Below are 17,917 nucleotides of genomic sequence, written 5' to 3' on the forward strand. Positions count from 1 at the left end.
TATCAACACTAGTTATCAAAACACTGCACTACTAGTACTCGCTCATCGTGGTACGATTTATGGCAGTGGTAGCATCAAGGTGAAAATAGAAAGCACTAGAGCATTTACATCGAGTACATTGTCGAGCACACCCAGGATACACCGTCGTATAGTAAATGTTTCATTTAAATCGGCCTAACCTTTGTTTCGGTAAAAGATTTCGTTATCATCATTCGTCATGGGTTAGCGTGGTCCTCACCATACTAAGTTCATATGTTTCCTTTGCCTTGACCGTCAAGTTCACGAAGCCCTCGTCATTCGTAACATCAACCCGAGTTAGACCTCAAAGTCATCTCACTCATATTCCAAACCTCGAAGTACTCATGCAAGAAGTACCATGTCCTTCGAAACCTTACCACCGTATATTCAGCAGACCTTCCCGAACTACCACTCGTCCAGCAGATCAAGTTCAAGCACCGAGGCTAAGAACGAATACAACCCACCTATCACTAATAACTGTATACGTGAGGGTGGTATAAAATTAAGATTATGCAGATTTAGTATGTGTGTCTTCCACCCTATATCTCATTCCTTGTTTGGTTGTGGACCTGGGGCAGAGTCGCACATCTGACCGTCTTACTAATCTTAATTATAGACGACTTGTATACACGAAGTAATGATAGATGGACCAGGTATGAATCCTATCATGGAAATTAGGGCGAAGTTGACAAGTCTACGAGTGGGTATTCTGCCAATCAGAGGCAGCAGAATGCGTTGGACTTCATAGTCAAGCTTCCCAAGGCAACCGACGGACACGATATCATTTTGAGTGACCGTTGACGGATTAAATCCGCACGCTCCTTGCAAATTGAAGAAAAGGGACACAATAGAAAAGATAAGGAAACGTGTGTCCGAGAGATTAGTTAGACTATTCGATGTTCAAATGTCTGTTATCTCTATTCGAGATAATAGAATCACCATCCGAATTTGGCAGCTACTTCAGAAAATCCCTGAGGGCTAGGCTAGTCATGAGCATAGCCTACCATCCATGAAACGATAGACAAAATAATATGACGACTCAACCATTAGGGATTGTGCGGAAAATGCATTTGATTGATCTTGGTAAAGCTTGGGATACCAAATTGCCAACTAGTCAAGTCCTTTACCATACTGGCATTTGGAGTTGCTCCGTTCGAAAACCTTCATTGGTCGCAAGCCCATAACCTCTCTGCACTGGACTAAGGTAGGTGCCACGCAACTAGTTAGTTGCCAAATATCAGACAACATATTTGCCGATCCAGAAACCATTCGAGGAAACTGCCCGACAGAATGTACGAATCCAAAAATGACCTCGTCACTTCTAGAACCAACCAAGAAAGCTACGCCTTCCATAAGAGAAAAACCTTTGGAACTCCAGGATGATGATCACGTCAAAAGGGGATCTCACCCTAGAAGGGCATCATGTGTTTCAGATGCATGAGATGCTAAATCCAAGGTACTTAGGACCATATGAGATTCTCAATAGAATTGACCCAATAGCTTACAGGTCCCGTCTATTTAGGGAATTCAATACATTTCACCCTATCCTTCCATGTCTATAGAGATTTGAAAAAGCGGTTGTCCGTCGGAACTCTTAATATTCCACTTGATTAGATCTATGTAAGCAAAAGCCTCGTCTTGCTAAAAGAATCTGTAGAAATCCAGTTCAGTGAACGAAACCTTTGACAACCCTAGTCAGTGGAGTCCAGTGAATGAAAACGAAACCGTACCTTGTGGCGAAAGCCTTCTAACGCGTATTCTAACCGTACATTAAAAGTTATATTTATGTTTTTTTTTTTTTTTTTTTTTTTTTTTTTTGTACTCAGTCTATGTTAGAACCGGTTGAACTTATATGATTTTAATGTGTGTTTAATTTAATATAAAATTATTATTTAAAGTTATAAACAATCATACAATTATTTTTAATAATATATATAATTAGATATTTAAATCACATGATTATATCATGCGTAAAGTGATTATTTTTAATAACATAATTAGATAATTTAACTACTAACAATATACTGCCATTACGGATATTTGCCTAATAACAAATTAAAAAGACCATAACTTCTATGTGAGGTTGGAATTATAAAGCTTGAGTTGACTTGGAATCTTTGGGACCACCTCTCCACATTAATTTCTTTACGAGGATACTCCCTTCCCAATATTAAAATCACATATTTACTCCATAAACTATTCTCAACTAGCAAGTCCGGTACATTATAATTTTTCTTAGAGATATTCTGACTATTTTATTTCATTTTAGTCCATAGTGTAGTAGCCAGAGGTCGTGTGTGTGTGTATATATATATATATATATATATATATATATATATATATATATATATATATATATATATATATATATATATATATATATAGAGAGAGAGAGAGAGAGAGAGAGAGAGAGCTAGATAGAGAGAGAGTTAGGTTCAAATGTTTTTAGCAACTATTGTGTGCATAAATGCACCAATAGGAATTTAGGAATAATAAAATTATTAAAAAAATAATATAAGGGTAATTTTGTAACTTTACATCACCTTCATTTATTAAACCAAAAATAATTCTCTTATATAGATAGAAAACTCCTTAATTAATAGAACAGTTACCATAAAAGCCCTAAACTAACCCTAGTCGTCCAAGTCCATTGTGTGAGGATGTGTTGCGTTGGTTCGCTTTTTGATATCGGCCGAGAAAGAGAAATCTGGAGGGGAGGGGCTGTGCGATCGGAAGAGAAGAGGATGAACACTAAAAGGAGCCACCACCGGCGCCATTTTTCGAGCCAGGCGAGTTGTCATCATGGTCGTTTTACAGAGCCGATATCGCAGAGTTCATCGCCACCTTCTTGTTCCTCTACATCTCGATGTTGACTGTAATGCGTGTGGTCAAATCTCTGACGAAATGTGGCACGGTGGGTATTCAAGGAATCGCGTGGGCTTTCAGTGGTATGATCTTCGCTCTTGTCTACTGCACCACCGGTATCTCAGGTATGTTTCCACTTTCCACCGGAACCCTATTTTATCTTCTTTCTTCTTCAAATCGTCTAAAAACTACGTTTCATCTTCAAACAGGAGGGCATATTAATCCAATTGTGACATTCGGTTTGCTATTAGCAAGAAAACTGTCGTTGACCAGGGCAGTGTTCTACATGGTGATGCAGTGTCTTGGAGCGATCTGTGGTGCCGGAGTTGTGAAAGAGTTTCAGGGTGATGCGCAGTACACGATGTTAGGCGGTGGTGCTAATGTCGTCGTCCATTGTTACACCAAGGGTGATGGTCTTGGTGGTGAGATTGTTGGCACTTTCGTGCTTGTTTACACTGTGTTCTCTGCAACTGATGCTAAAAGAAGCGCCAGAGACTCCATGTCCCTGTATGCAACTCACTCCATTGACTATTGAATTATATACAGATATTCACTTTAGAAAAGGTGAGATTTTTATCTTGAATTGAATTTGAATGTGTTTATTGTAGATTTTGGCTCCTCTTCCAATTGGGTTTGCAGTGTTCTTAGTTCATTTGGCCACCATCCCCATCACCGGAACTGGATGTTGCTTCTTTGGTGATTCATTGACTGTCAATCAAAAGGAAACACATGTTGAAACAGAATAAAAGTTAATTTAAAACTCAATCAGGTATCTTATTTTCTTTATTGATTACAATATTCTATTATCTGAGATTTGATCAGATAATATCTAAATACATTAAATTCAACAAGAATATCTGAATCGATTCCAATTTTCAACCACGCTTTAGTTGTTTTGTTTTTCTAAACCATTTGAATTGAGTAAAATTATATAAAAAAACTAAAAACTTCTGAGTTTTGTAGATAATAAGAAGAAAACAAAAGCTAAAAGTTGGTGTGTATTTTTTGTGGTGATGTAAGCAGGAACATGTGTTTCTTTCAAATATTCATGATTCAGATATTCTGTTGGAATTTAATGTATGTTAGGATGATGCAGGAATGATGAGGTAACTTATGAAAAAAAGATATGTGATACTTCATTCTCAAAGAATGAAGAAAAACAACAATATTCTTTCAGAATTTCAGGATTCAACATCCAAAAACAACAATATTCTTTCAGAATTCAAGAATTCAAGAAGAAAACATGGAGAACGAGAGTATTCTAGCAGAATGTTGTTATTTTTTAAGAATGTTATTCATTTTTGTTGATATTCTTTTAGAATATTTATAACTATATTTAAAATGTATAAGACTTTTAGTCTGTAAAATTATGTATAAATTTGTATTTAAGTTCGGATGTATATGAATATATTAGAATGTTTGTTATTTTTCAACATCTTGTTCAAGAATTTTGTTTTTCTTCAATAATATTCTATTAGAATAAAATTCTGAAAGAGTATCATTCTAACAAAAAATATTCTGATAGAATAAAATCGGTAAAATTGAAATTGAATTAATTAAAAAATTCAGATTTTTTTAAATTAGGAGAATTAATCATCCCTAAAAATTCAAAAATTTCCTTTTATAAATGTAGTTAATTGTCAAAAATACCATTTTGCTAAAAATTGTGTGATTATATGGTACATGTTACCCCATTGTAATATCATACACTCTCAAATCATATCCATAGATTAATTTCATCCATTGGTCCAGATCTGTGCATTCTGGCACACAATACTAAGTAAAAACAAAATAACCTAACCCTTTATATATATATATATATATATATATATATATATATATATATATATATATATATATATATATGGCTGTTCACTATTTGGATAAAACCGAATTATCCAATTGGACAATTTGGTTCGGAGATTCGGATTTTTGGATTGGTTTTCAACAAAACCGAATTATTATTTTGGATTTCGGATTGATTTTGGTTTATAAAATAAGAACCGAATAGTCCAAAAAACTCGAATAAACATTTATTATTTATCTATTTATAATATATATCTATAATTATTTATTAATTTTGTAATTTATTTTTTCAAAAATGTTCAAAACGTTTCACCCGATAAAAAAAACATTAATATGCATTTTCTTTCGAAAAATTTATATCTATAAAATATTTAACTATAATATATCTTCTTATTAGTTGTATATAAATTTCAAATTACAACTAAATTATTTATTTTTGCTTCTTGTGTAAAGTTGGGTAATATTCTAATTATATTTCGTTTTAAAATGTTTCGGTTTTTGAAAACCGAATTATAAAAACCGATCCAACCGAATTGTAATTAGATCGGATCGGATCAGATTTGAATTTAGTTTGGATAATTCAGATTCATGTTTTGAAAACCGAAATTAATTTGGATTTACTTGATTGGATCGGATCAAACCGATCCATCCAAACGAACACACACACACACACATATATATATATATATATATATATATATATATATATATATATATATATATATATATATATATATATATAAACAATAATCACATGAGTTTATAAGAGAAATTTTTTAATCCACTTGCACATTAGCTTTAGTTATCTTTCAAGTTGATGATGATATGTTTTAGGCGGACATGAGTTTATGAAAGAAAATTTATTAATTTTGTAGGAGTGGAATATGAATTTAGGAAAGAAAATTTTAATCCACTTGCACATTAGCTTTAGTTATCTTTCAAGTTGATGAAAATACTATGATTTAGGCTGATATCAGTTTATGAAAGAAATTTTATTAATTTTATAGGAGTGAAATATTATAATAAATTTGGCAAAAGCTGACGTGATTTATTAGGATGGAATATGATACGGTATCAATTTATTTTTATTCAAATTATGTACCGTATCAATTATAGTTGGAGCAATTTTTTCTATAAGTATCATACAAAGTATATTTTGTACCAACTTGTTTGGCTACCAACATGTTTGGTTGGTACAAATTGATAATCTTATTTTACCAACTTTTTTATAATTTTCAACTGTAATTATTAAAAACCAACAATGACGTGGGATAATTTTCTCGTCTAGTAATATAAATTAGTAAAGTAACTGTTTTAGTTAGTAAAAAGTTTTATTAAATAACTTTTCTGTTATTTAATTTAATGTGGTAATAATTATTGACTATTTCTAATGGCTGATATCATGTTTGTAGATTTGTAAACAATAAACACAAATGATAGTTGAAAGTTCAAATGAGAACCACTCAAGGTTAAAAACCATTTAAGAATCTTTTTTATTAAGGGTATTTTTTGTTCAGATACATTCCAAACATTACAATCATTAAATAAAAAGCTAGATCATATATTTAATTTCAAAAACACTTTCAAACTCTTTTATCTCTTTCTAACTCTCTCATGAACATTCAAGAACTGATAAAGCTAACACTACCTCTACCACCTAGTGCCGCCACCTACTACCGCAACCTGCCAGAGTCGCCGTCTTTTTACCAATGCCTTGTACCACTGGCCAAACTCACCACTACTACCTCCGGTCACTCAGATCTGAAGCCATACATCACATCTGCTATTTACCATCGCCGTTGTCTCATTCTGATGAGCTTCTACTAGCCGTCAGTGACTGAAACACTAGTGTCTTTGCATGGAAAAGTAAAATGTGAAAGATGGATACACTGTTAGGTCTATTTTGTAATTTCATTAAAAACGGAAAAATGATATTTTAAATGATGTTTTTTATTTATTTTAATAAAAAATACGTTTTGATTTTTATACACTTTATTTTTATTGAACATGATGATGAATATAAAAATCAAAACATTTTTTTAAATGAATAGATAAAAACATAAATAAAATATCACCTCCCTTAAAACAAACACCAAACAAGGCTATTAATTAGTTCTTAGACTTCTCGTTTTGGTTTTAATGTGTTTGTCTAGCACCAACTCGACATTCGACATTGATGTTACAAATCCACATGAATAAACATATGAGCACACCGCATATTCAAGAATTTTAATTTGGTGATCCCTACCATAAGAAATATAATTAGATAACAAATTCTTGTTTGAATATCGTTTGATTGGTATTGGTATATATAATATATTTACAAAATTTGAATGTCTATCGGATTCCTTGTGGGTAATGCGGACTTACTTTTGAGACATGACAATATGTGAATTACCGAAAAAATAACCTTTTTTTTTCTTTCCCAAAAAAGATATATAATCTATTATTGATATCCGTTAATGGTTTGATTGCAACCATACTGCTTCAAATTTCTTGCTTTCACATGACAGTATAATTATCAACTTGTTCCAATTAAATAGCAATAATTTGAATGCAGACCTGGAATACTTTAATCTCGTGCATAAAACAAACAAAAAAAAATGCAAATAGTTATAATACTGCCTTTTGTAACAGAAGATGGGTACACCCACACCCACATGCACTTAAATATTATATTATAATAAGGTACAATAACCAAGTGCGAGGTTACAATTCAAATGATCATCATTATATCAAACTGATATTTTCCTAACTTTCTTCATCACCTTACTTGTTTCATGATATATATATTTTTTTTCTCACCAGAATGGAGAAACCAATAGGATAAGTAAACAGGACCATAAAGCAAGTGCACGTTTTGGGACCATTGGCTACTACCTCCTCCAATAAAAGAAGAAAATTCATCCTATTTAATTTCTTCCTGTATGTGTTAATTGTTGTTGATGATTACACAATAATGGAGAATCTTGATAGCAATATGAATATTGGTAAGTTATTATGTTCAAGTTATGTTGAAGATTTACTTTGTTTATTTCCATGTTTGATAACTTTTCATTGTTTCCATTTTGCACTACAATCACCTATTCGTTCGTTTTCTTCGTTACAAGAAGATAGTAATGTTAATTTTGGTTAACAAGATTCCTCCTACTTTTTTCTTTTCTATATGAAGTTCTTTTAATGAGTAATATATGTATGCATAAAGATTCTACTCTTTCAACTGTTTTACTACAATAATATATGCATAAAGTAACTAATAGCATTTGATTGTTCTGATGAAAACTTAGCAGAAGAGGTGAATGATTCTCCGATTGAGCAAGTGAGACTAACAGTTCCAATCACAGATGATCCAACATTACCTTGCTTGACATTTAGGACATGGTTTTTGGGGATCATATCATGTAGTGTTCTTGCTTTCTTAAACCAGTTCTTTGGTTATCGTCAAAACCCACTATACATATCATCAGTTTCTGCTCAAATTCTTGTGCTTCCGATTGGGAGGTTAATGGCAGCAACTCTACCCACAAAACCAATTCGTGTTTTTAGATGGTCGTTTTCACTCAACCCTGGACCCTTCAACTTGAAGGAGCATGTTCTCATTACAATATTTGCAAATTCGGGTTCGAATTCGGTTTATGCAGTCTCCATAATCACTATAGTCAAAGCTTTCTATCGTCGTAGGCTCAACCCGATTGCAGCCATGTTGCTTACACAAACTACCCAGGTTCAATTCTTCTCTATTTTCCTAATTTCATTGCTCTTTGCTTATATTGCACCTGAACTTTAATAACCCATTTCACATGGATAAAAAGTCTTGAGTTATGAGACTATTATAAGTATTAATTAAGTTGTGGGCTGCAAATGACTTTTACCATAGTTTTATAATGATGTTGAAGTTATTGGGCTAGCCTATATAGCTTTTGAGCTTGGGTATTGCAATATGGTACCAGATTGAGTTTCATGAAGTAATGATTCATCTCTCTTGCTTGATGGTGATTGTAGATGCTTGGATATGGATGGGCTGGTCTTTTCCGAAAGTTTTTGGTTGATTCTCCATATATGTGGTGGCCTGCCAATCTCGTTCAAGTCTCCCTCTTCAGGTTCATCTTTTTGTTTTTGTGTGTGTGTGTGAGAGAGAGAAGAATGCGAAGAAAAACCTATCTGTTTTGAAAACAGATGGTTTGGCTTTTGGTTGAAACTCGAAATAGAAACCGAATTGAATGGTATCTTAATACGATATCGTTTTATAAAGTATATAAGTTTTCCATACTTGATTAATTATTTGGGCTAAATGCAAGAAAGAAAAACATATTCTATTTATTTGTGTATTATAACATTCTACAATCCATTTTTTTGCTATTACAAGATTGCACTTTCAAACTTTCCACATTAAGATGATCTATGAAAATATACCCAATTGTAGGACATTATACTTTGAAATCTATCCAATTATACAATGAAAATTTCTTTGTATTTACATGATCTTTATGATTGGGTTGGGTAGGGTTCTCAAAATGTTGTAACAAAAATAAATCTTAAAGTAGGAAGCTATAATAAACAAATCAATGAGAATACATTGTTATTTCTTGCATTTAGATATAAATTTTAGAATACTTTCTACTATCATATATTGCAAAGTTTAACATAAAATTTCTTAATGTTTTCATGGATTTTGGCTTCAAAACAAGTCCATATAGTATTTTGCTATATATTATGCAACAAATAAACCAGAAACCCAAAAAAACAAAATCGAAGACAAAATGGACAAAGTGTTTTCCCCCAAATTTTAGGCATATACGAACAAAACCGAACTGCACCATACTCACCCTGACTATGTAGATGTATTTCTTTACCAATTTCTCACAAAAGTTTCTCTTTTTTCAGGGCATTGCACGATGAAGAAAAGAGGCCAAAAAGAGGCATGACAAGGCTACAATTCTTCCTAATAGTCCTCGTATCAAGCTTCGCATACTACATCATTCCCAATTATCTATTCCAATCCATAACTGCCATCTCATTCGTTTGTTGGATATGGAAAGACTCTGTCAAGGCTCAACAAATTGGTTCCGGTCTTCGTGGCCTTGGAGTTGGAGCCATTGGACTCGATTGGGCGACTGTGTCTGCTTTTCTTGGAAGTCCGTTAGCCACTCCCGGGTTTGCCATCATAAACATATTAGCCGGTTATATAATAGTTGTATACATAATGGTTCCCATTGCTTATTGGAATAATTGGTATGAAGCCAAGCGGTTCCCGATTTACTCTTCTCATGTGTTTGATGCACAAGGAGGAAAATATAACGTTTCAAGAGTTTTAAATTCCACAACCTTCTCATTTGACAAACAAGGATATAACGATTATAGCCAAATCCATCTTAGTATCTTTTTCACGTTTGCTTATGGTCTAAATTTTGCCACATTGGCTGCCACACTCTCTCATGTCGCACTCTTCCATGGAAGGTATGCAATTAGTTCTTTGAGAACCTTATTTTTTCAAAGTATAAAGAATGGTTGAATTCAAAAAGTAGCAAAGTACTTTCATTGGTTGCTTATTCTAGCGTCTTACTTTCATTTCTTTCTTTTACATCATTATAGGTTAAGAATTTTGCCGAACTATAACAATGCCATCCAAAGAGAAAGCAACTTTCATTGATATAATAAGAAGGATTTCAAAGTACATTGTTATAATCAGGTGGAATTTTCAAAGTATAATGCCTTAATAGAAAATAATTGACACCATGATGTTGTAAAGAAAGACATAAAAGTAGGAATCTGTATTACACAAATATAGAAAAGTACAATGCTATTTTTTGCATTTAGTCCTAAAAAAGGCATAAGCCCTGGTTCTCATGACCAACATGAGGAAGGTAAATCACAATGTCTTAGAGTGATGTCACACTTTACACTTAGTTCTCACTTATGGATTCTTACCTCCTTACCAAACATGTAGAGAGATGTTTAAAATAAAACATGGGCTCATACAAGGTTGATGTATTTAAATGTGTTTGTTTTGTCATATGCAGAACGATTTGGGAGCAAACAACAGCATCATTTAAAGACAAGTTTGGGGATGTTCATACTAGACTGATGAAGAAAAACTATGACCCGGTCCCACAATGGTGGTTCTACTCTCTTTTGGTATTGGTGATAGGACTTGCTTTGCTAACATGTGAGGGTTTTGGCAGACAGCTGCAACTCCCTTACTGGGGGGTTCTTCTAGGAATCGGTCTGGCTTTGCTCTTCACACTACCAATAGGAGTTATCACAGCTACAACCAATATGGTAGGCCCCATTTGTTGTATTGAGCATGACTATACATGTTAGCATTTGGCATATAGGACACTTAAAAAGTGAGACATGGACTCGCTCTTGATCTTTTGTCTACAAAAGACAAGAATGCCCTCTTCATCCCCATCATCTAAAATACCCCTAAAAAGTTAATGATTACATGAATACCGTTTTTTGCATCTTTGCTTAATCTCTTTTTGTATTCTAAGAGTGATTTTTTCTTACAGCAACCGGGATTAAATGTCATTACAGAGCTGATTATTGGTTATATCTACCCGGGGAAACCACTAGCCAATGTGGCCTTTAAAACCTATGGCTACATAAGCATGTCACAAGCCATCATGTTCCTCCAAGATTTTAAGCTTGGACATTATATGAAAATCCCACCAAAGTCCATGTTCATTGTCCAGGTAAATCATAATCTAATTGAATACGTATGTTGTTGCACCGTTTTCACATACTAAACAAACTTTAAAATGTTCATAAACTAACTATACCATCTTTAGTTTAAATTTATGTTATCGAAGTATATTATGTATCCAAGCACCAAAAAAAAACTAATTTATACTTGTTTTTGGTGCATAATAAAGTTGGTGGGGACAATAATCGCATCATCAGTCTACTTTGCAACCTCTTGGTGGCTATTGACAACAGTCGAATACATTTGTGACCCAAGTATGCTGCCCGAAGGAAGCCCATGGACCTGCCCGGGAGATGATGTGTTCTACAACGCCTCAATCATATGGGGCGTAGTGGGACCTCAACGTATGTTTGGAAATCTTGGGCTATACTCCAAAATGAACTACTTCTTTCTGTTAGGAATTCTCGCACCATTTCCAGTTTGGTTTCTTTCTCGAAAGTTTCCCAATAGAAAATGGATTAGACTCATAAACATGCCAATTCTTATATCGGGTCCAGGTGGCATGCCACCAACTAGAGCTGTAAACTACAACATGTGGTTTGCTGTGGGGATTTTTTTCAACTTTGTGGTGTACAAGAAGTTTAAAGGGTGGTGGGCTAGGCATAACTATATTTTATCAGCTGGGCTTGATGCAGGAGTGGCATTCATGGCTATTCTTTGCTATTTTGTGCTACAAATTAGAGATATAAATGGACCAAAATGGTGGGGTATGGAGATAGATGATCATTGTCCTCTTGCTGGCTGCCCAACTGCCCCTGGTATTAACGTTGAGGGATGCCCTCAAGTCCATTAAGGCATTAACATTTAACACTCTCTTTCATGTTATCTTGTTCACATTGGTAAAAGCATAGAAAGTGTATAGAGTTATTCCAAGGATGCTTCACAAATGGACATTCTTTGAGATAGAATAGATAGATAGATAATAAATGTAATTTGTATTTGACAAATTTGATATTATTCGAAATGGTTGTTTGAAAGTTCAAATCGGACCACTTTTAGTTTTGTGTTTTGTTGTTTGATACTTTGGTTTAAGGTACGATGACATAGTTTGACGTATTAAAGAAATATAGAAATAAAAAGCAAAACAATTATCGATGAACAGTTAAATTAAATAAGTTGACGACTGGAAATATTTAATAAAAAAAACGTCTTTCATTAGTTGCCAGAAATAGAAGCAAACAAAACACGGATTAACACGAGGAGGTAAATAATTGTAGTTTGACATTCATGAATAATGATAAATTCCATTGGAAAGAAAATCTTTTCGTCAACCTATTATCTTCACAAGAAAAAATGGCAAGCTTTTTGTTTCACTCAAGTTGTGGTTTATGGCATCTATGGTGACAACCTATTAATTAAGCGGTTAACTCTTAGTCTTGTATACAGAGAAAAATACAAATCAAAGTGAATTTGGATTTTTAAAAAATTAATTATTAAGAAATTTTTTCATAAATTGTTGTATTATTGTATTTTACAACTATATAATACATAAATATTCACAACAATCAGTGTTTTAGAATATTTTATTGTATAACTATATAATGCATAATATATGACAAAAACACTATAATATCTAAATCAATACTCTTTTGGTAAAAAAAAATCATATTGCCCAATGGAACTCATCACTGCAATATTTTTAGGAAAAATCCACACTGCAAAATTCACTCTAGGTATTGTGAAACTGTTCATATTTTTATAAAACTAATTATTTTTCTCGGTAAAACATTTTATGTTAGCTTTTTTATATGAAATTTCAAAAACCATTTTAACAGTTTTATATAATTAAAACGTCTTAAGTTACGACCGATATTATTAAAAAAAACAAAATACAAAATACAAAAAAAACCTTTTATACGAAGACCCGCATTACCAAAACCTATTTTGCAATGTGTCCTAAGTAATTGATTATTTTTTGAAACAATTTAGGCTTGAGATAATAAAATATCTATTTATGTGTCCTTCGTTATAATTATGACAGTGACATGTCATAAAAGAATTTAAAGAAAATGAGGGCCAAAATCAAAATTATGAAAGATTCCATTTCCAAATAAACCATTATTTGCGACAATTCGAATCCTTAAATATTGGAGTTCACTCGCTGATTGGTTCACCTGTTATATCAATCCGGCAGCAGTTGGCCAGTTGCCGTAACAATATCTCGTTCTCGTTCTTAAATAATTGACGATATCTCACTAATACCAAATTTTCCCACTTTAATTGCCTAACAAATCATTCTTTTTTCGTTAATGTTCAATTTAATCATATCACTAACCTTTATTTCATTTACTAATTTAAAAAAAAAACGTATACGAAAATATCTCTTGCCTTGTAATTAGTGACTTAAAGAGATAAGAAATTGAACGGTTCCACGAAATTTGTACACATAGAGTTAAAGACAAAGACTTGATCTTCATGCCTCTTGTTTTATATGCCTGTCTTTGATATATATTAACCAAGTCAGGCTTCTGAAGTTCTGACGCCACACCTTTGCAAGTACTTGCAAGCAACGCATATCCATCCATTGTTTATCATAATATTATTTCTATTCATACTTAACTTGTTTGTTGTTTGTTGGACAAAAGTTTTGTAATACTGCATTTAACGTGCATTAGACTGCGAACAAAATTGTATTTTTTTTTTTGCATCGAAAAGAATGTTCTAATTTGTTGATAAAAGACGTGAATGTCCTTCTCATACTGATCAACAAAAAGACAGGTGAAATGAAACAAAGGGTTTTCCGTCACCTCATTTTTGTATGTGTCTTGATCCATGTGAACAAAATATAAGTCAAGGCTAACACAACATTGTGAGGAAATCTATGAAGTCTATAAAAGCTTCATAAACATGTAATAAGTTTCGGTAGCTAAACATGGATCTTCAAGAAAATCATAAACAAAAACCACGTCCAGAATCTGGTAAAGTTTTATATCAAATATATTACTTAACTTTTTTATATAACTTTGTGTGGTTCTGATGATGATTATAATTATGTTTTGATTTACAGAAGAGGTAAATGATTGTCCAATTGAGCAAGTTCGACTCACTGTCCCTATAACAGATGATCCAACACTTCCATGCTTAACTTTCAGAACATGGTTTTTAGGCATCATTTCTTGTGGTGTTCTTGCTTTCTTGAACCAGTTCTTTGGTTATCGCCAGAATCAACTAACAGTGTCCTCGGTTGTAGCACAAATCGTGGTTCTTCCTGTTGGCAGAATAATGGCAGCAAGTCTACCCACAAAACGAGTAACAATTCCAGGGTCGAAATGGTCATTTTCATTGAATCCAGGACCTTTTAACGTAAAAGAGCATGTTCTTATTACTATATTAGCAAATGCCGGTTCAAGTTCGGTTTATGCAGTGGGGATTATCACTATTGTCAAAGCCTTTTACCACACTGAAATCCACCCTCTTGCAGCCTTGTTGCTTACCCAAAGTACTCAGGTGAATTTTTACGAATATTATTTCCAAAATCTTGCAAAAATAAATACAACAAAGAGAAACTTTCAACATAATACACACATATCACCTATCACTGGTCAAGGGTTCGAGTCTCAGCAACCACAACGTCAAAGTTTCAATTCAAATATGGATTGGACTCCTTGTGGTTATTGTGCTCTTATTCCAGTCACTTAGAAGAATAACATTTTTTTGCAAAATAACATAATACATATTTGCTTTAGTTTTTTTTATTAGAACCACAAACCAAAGTTGAAGTTTGTGGGATTTGAACCTAAGGCTACTCTTTTTGAAGTGCTTAAATTCTAATTGTTATTCTATTCTGACTTTATTTTTTTTTTTTGTTGATTGAATAAGTAGCTTCTTGGATTCGGATGGGCTGGTCTTTTCCGGAAATTTTTAGTTGACTCTCCATATATGTGGTGGCCTTCAACTCTAGTTCAAGTCTCTCTCTTCAGGTTAATGGGTAGTACATATTAATATATTAATGTTGGATTTGGAATTGGAATTAAGTAAACTATTTTTTTTTTTGAAGGGCTTTGCATGAGGAAGAGAAGAGGGCAAAGGGGGGACTTTCAAGGCTGCAATTCTTCATGATTGTGATTATAAGTAGCTTTTCATACTACGTGGTTCCGAATTATCTCTTTCAATCCATCACAGCCCTCTCTTTCGTATGCTGGATATGGAAAGATTCCTTCAAAGCTCAACAAATTGGTTCTGGTCTTAAAGGTTTTGGAATCGGAGCTTTTGGTCTTGATTGGGCCACAGTTGCTTCTTTCCTAGGAAGCCCATTAGCCACCCCTGGATTCGCTATGGTGAATATGCTAATTGGCTATGTAATCACTTTTTACATAATAATTCCCGTAGCTTATTGGAATAACTGGTATGAAGCTAGACGATTTCCTATGTATGCTTTCAAGACATACAATGCTGATGGAACAAAGTACAATGTCTCTAAAGTTTTGAACGAAACATCTTTCTCCTTTAATCAAGCGGGATATGATGAATATGGAAAAGTCAACCTTAGTATCTTGTTTGTACTTGCTTATGGTCTAAGCTTTGCTACACTAGCTGCCACAGTATCCCATGTCCTTCTCTTCCACGGGAGGTATTTACTATTTAGTATTTAATCTTGCATAAAGATTTATATGAAATCCGTTAGGTTATTAATTTTTTTCTTTAAATATTGTTATGTTAAATAAAGGACAATTTTGGAACAAACGAAGGCGTCAATGAGGAAGAGTATTGGGGATGTGCATACAAGGTTGATGAAGAGAAACTATGATTCTGTCCCACAATGGTGGTTTCACACTCTTCTAGTATTAGTAATAGGACTTGCTTTGCTTACTTGTGAAGGATTTGGGAGGCAATTACAGCTTCCTTATTGGGGAATTATCTTAGCAATTGGTTTGGCTGCCATATTCACCTTGCCCGTTGGTGTTATTGTAGCTACCACAAACCAGGTAATTATCCGTTTTATGCAATAAGGAGGTAACAATCCATAAGTGAGGTCTCAGGTTTAACACTGTGAACCTGAGACCTCACCTATGTTGTCTGTGAGACCTGTTGGTGGCGTTTACCATATTTTTTCATTTGTTATAGCTGGTGAATTTTTGGATTTCTTTTTTATAGGGAGTAGGTCTAAATGTGATCACAGAGCTAATCATAGGGTATATGTACCCAGGGAGGCCACTAGCCAATGTGGTGTTCAAAACCTATGGTGACAACAGCATGTGGCAAGCCATAACGTTTCTCCAAGATTTTAAGCTTGGCCATTATATGAAAATCCCACCCAAGTCCATGTTCATCGTTCAGGTACAAAAACCTACAGTCCCAACATGTTTGTCCTAACAAGGTGAGAATCCATAAATAAAGTCTCAGGTTCAAAACCTGACAACAATCACCTTCGAGTCTCCCATTCTCCATAAGGACTTTTTTAAAAAGACAATCTTCGATTTTTCACACAAAATTTTATCCTAAAATTGTTTTAATTTGTGAATTCATTTTCCTAAAAGTTGGTAGGTACAATCATCGCATCGTCAGTCTACTTTGCGACATCATGGTGGCTCCTAACAACAGTGGAATACATCTGTGACCCAATTAATCTACCAAAGGGAAGCCCATGGACATGCCCAGGAGATGATGTTTTCTACAACGCCTCAATTATATGGGGATTGGTGGGCCCACAACGTATGTTTGGGAACCTAGGGTTATACTCAAAGATGAATTACTTCTTTCTGTTTGGAATTCTTGCACCTGTGCCCTTTTGGTTCCTTTCTCGCAAGTTTCCAGAGTGGAAATGGCCGAGGCTTGTGAACATACCTATCCTTATAAACTGTCCAGGGCCACCAGCTAAAGCAGTAAACTATAATATGTGGTTTGCTGTGGGGATGTTCTTTAATTTTGTTGTTTATAAGAGGTTCAAGAGTTGGTGGGCAAGGCATAATTATATATTATCAGCTGGGCTTGATGCTGGTGTTGCATTCATGGCGATTCTTTGCTATTTGGTGTTACAAAATAGGAATATTAATGGACCAGAGTGGTGGGGTTTGGAGGTAGATGACCATTGTCCATTGGCTAATTGTCCTTCTGTCCCTGGTATCAACGTTCCAGGTTGCCCTGTAATCCAATGAAACTAAGAAAGAAAGATGTTAGCCATTGTTGTACCACTGTAATTTAATGAAATTTTAGGAATTATACCATACGATTTGAGGTAGAATTGCAACGAATAGGGGTTGGGTTTGTGTATGTAGAAAATGACTCATATACAAATGTATCATGTATTTGAACATGATTTGATTCGACACCCAAAGATTTGTTTGAGTTGCATTTGTGAGACAGATAAACATGAATCAGATCTTCATAGCACGTTGGTTAGTTGAATCCAGTTCATGATAAAGGACTATTGGTTCGATAAAAGTTGAAAGGTTGAGAGATACCAGGTGTAAATTACTCATAAGTGCAATACATTGACCAAATTTTAATGTAATAGACAAGTTATACCAAGATAACAATCGAACTATTTGAATTAAGAAAAGCTATATCAAGTGCGATAGATGA

General features: G+C 33.8%; 2 protein-coding genes and 1 pseudogene across 4 annotated transcripts; all 3 read left to right on the top strand.

Moving 5' to 3' along the window:
• The first annotated feature begins 2,896 nt into the window (after positions 1 to 2,896).
• LOC145098684 (aquaporin PIP1-2 pseudogene) lies at positions 2,897 to 3,629 on the top strand (annotated as a pseudogene). The gene is made up of 3 exons (XR_013704579.1): positions 2,897 to 3,008; positions 3,093 to 3,390; positions 3,492 to 3,629. The product of XR_013704579.1 is annotated as an aquaporin PIP1-2 pseudogene (transcript).
• Positions 3,630 to 7,429: 3,800 nt separating this feature from the next.
• LOC145102228 (oligopeptide transporter 5-like) lies at positions 7,430 to 12,379 on the top strand. 2 transcript variants are annotated; one of them, XM_079039606.1, is made up of 7 exons: positions 7,430 to 7,679; positions 7,977 to 8,413; positions 8,692 to 8,789; positions 9,574 to 10,146; positions 10,710 to 10,968; positions 11,202 to 11,384; positions 11,565 to 12,379. In XM_079039606.1, exons 1-7 carry the CDS (start codon positions 7,649 to 7,651, stop codon positions 12,186 to 12,188), a joined length of 2,205 nt encoding a protein of 734 aa, XP_078895732.1. In that variant the 5' UTR covers positions 7,430 to 7,648; the 3' UTR covers positions 12,189 to 12,379. The 2 variants fall into 2 exon arrangements, with proteins under 2 accessions (XP_078895732.1, XP_078895733.1); XM_079039607.1 differs by having other exon boundaries at positions 7,431 to 7,679; positions 7,980 to 8,413.
• Positions 12,380 to 13,812: 1,433 nt separating this feature from the next.
• Positions 13,813 to 17,669, top strand: LOC145102230 (oligopeptide transporter 5-like). The gene is made up of 7 exons (XM_079039608.1): positions 13,813 to 14,313; positions 14,403 to 14,842; positions 15,218 to 15,315; positions 15,393 to 15,965; positions 16,062 to 16,320; positions 16,490 to 16,672; positions 16,873 to 17,669. The coding sequence occupies exons 1-7, from the start codon at positions 14,268 to 14,270 to the stop codon at positions 17,488 to 17,490; spliced, it is 2,217 nt and encodes a 738-aa protein (XP_078895734.1). The 5' UTR covers positions 13,813 to 14,267; the 3' UTR covers positions 17,491 to 17,669.
• Positions 17,670 to 17,917: the final 248 nt, after the last annotated feature.

This window comes from Lactuca serriola, chromosome 4, assembly GCF_051521515.1.
Source record: "Lactuca serriola cultivar US96UC23 chromosome 4, Lser_US96UC23_V15, whole genome shotgun sequence".
Classification (NCBI taxonomy): domain Eukaryota; kingdom Viridiplantae; phylum Streptophyta; class Magnoliopsida; order Asterales; family Asteraceae; genus Lactuca; species Lactuca serriola.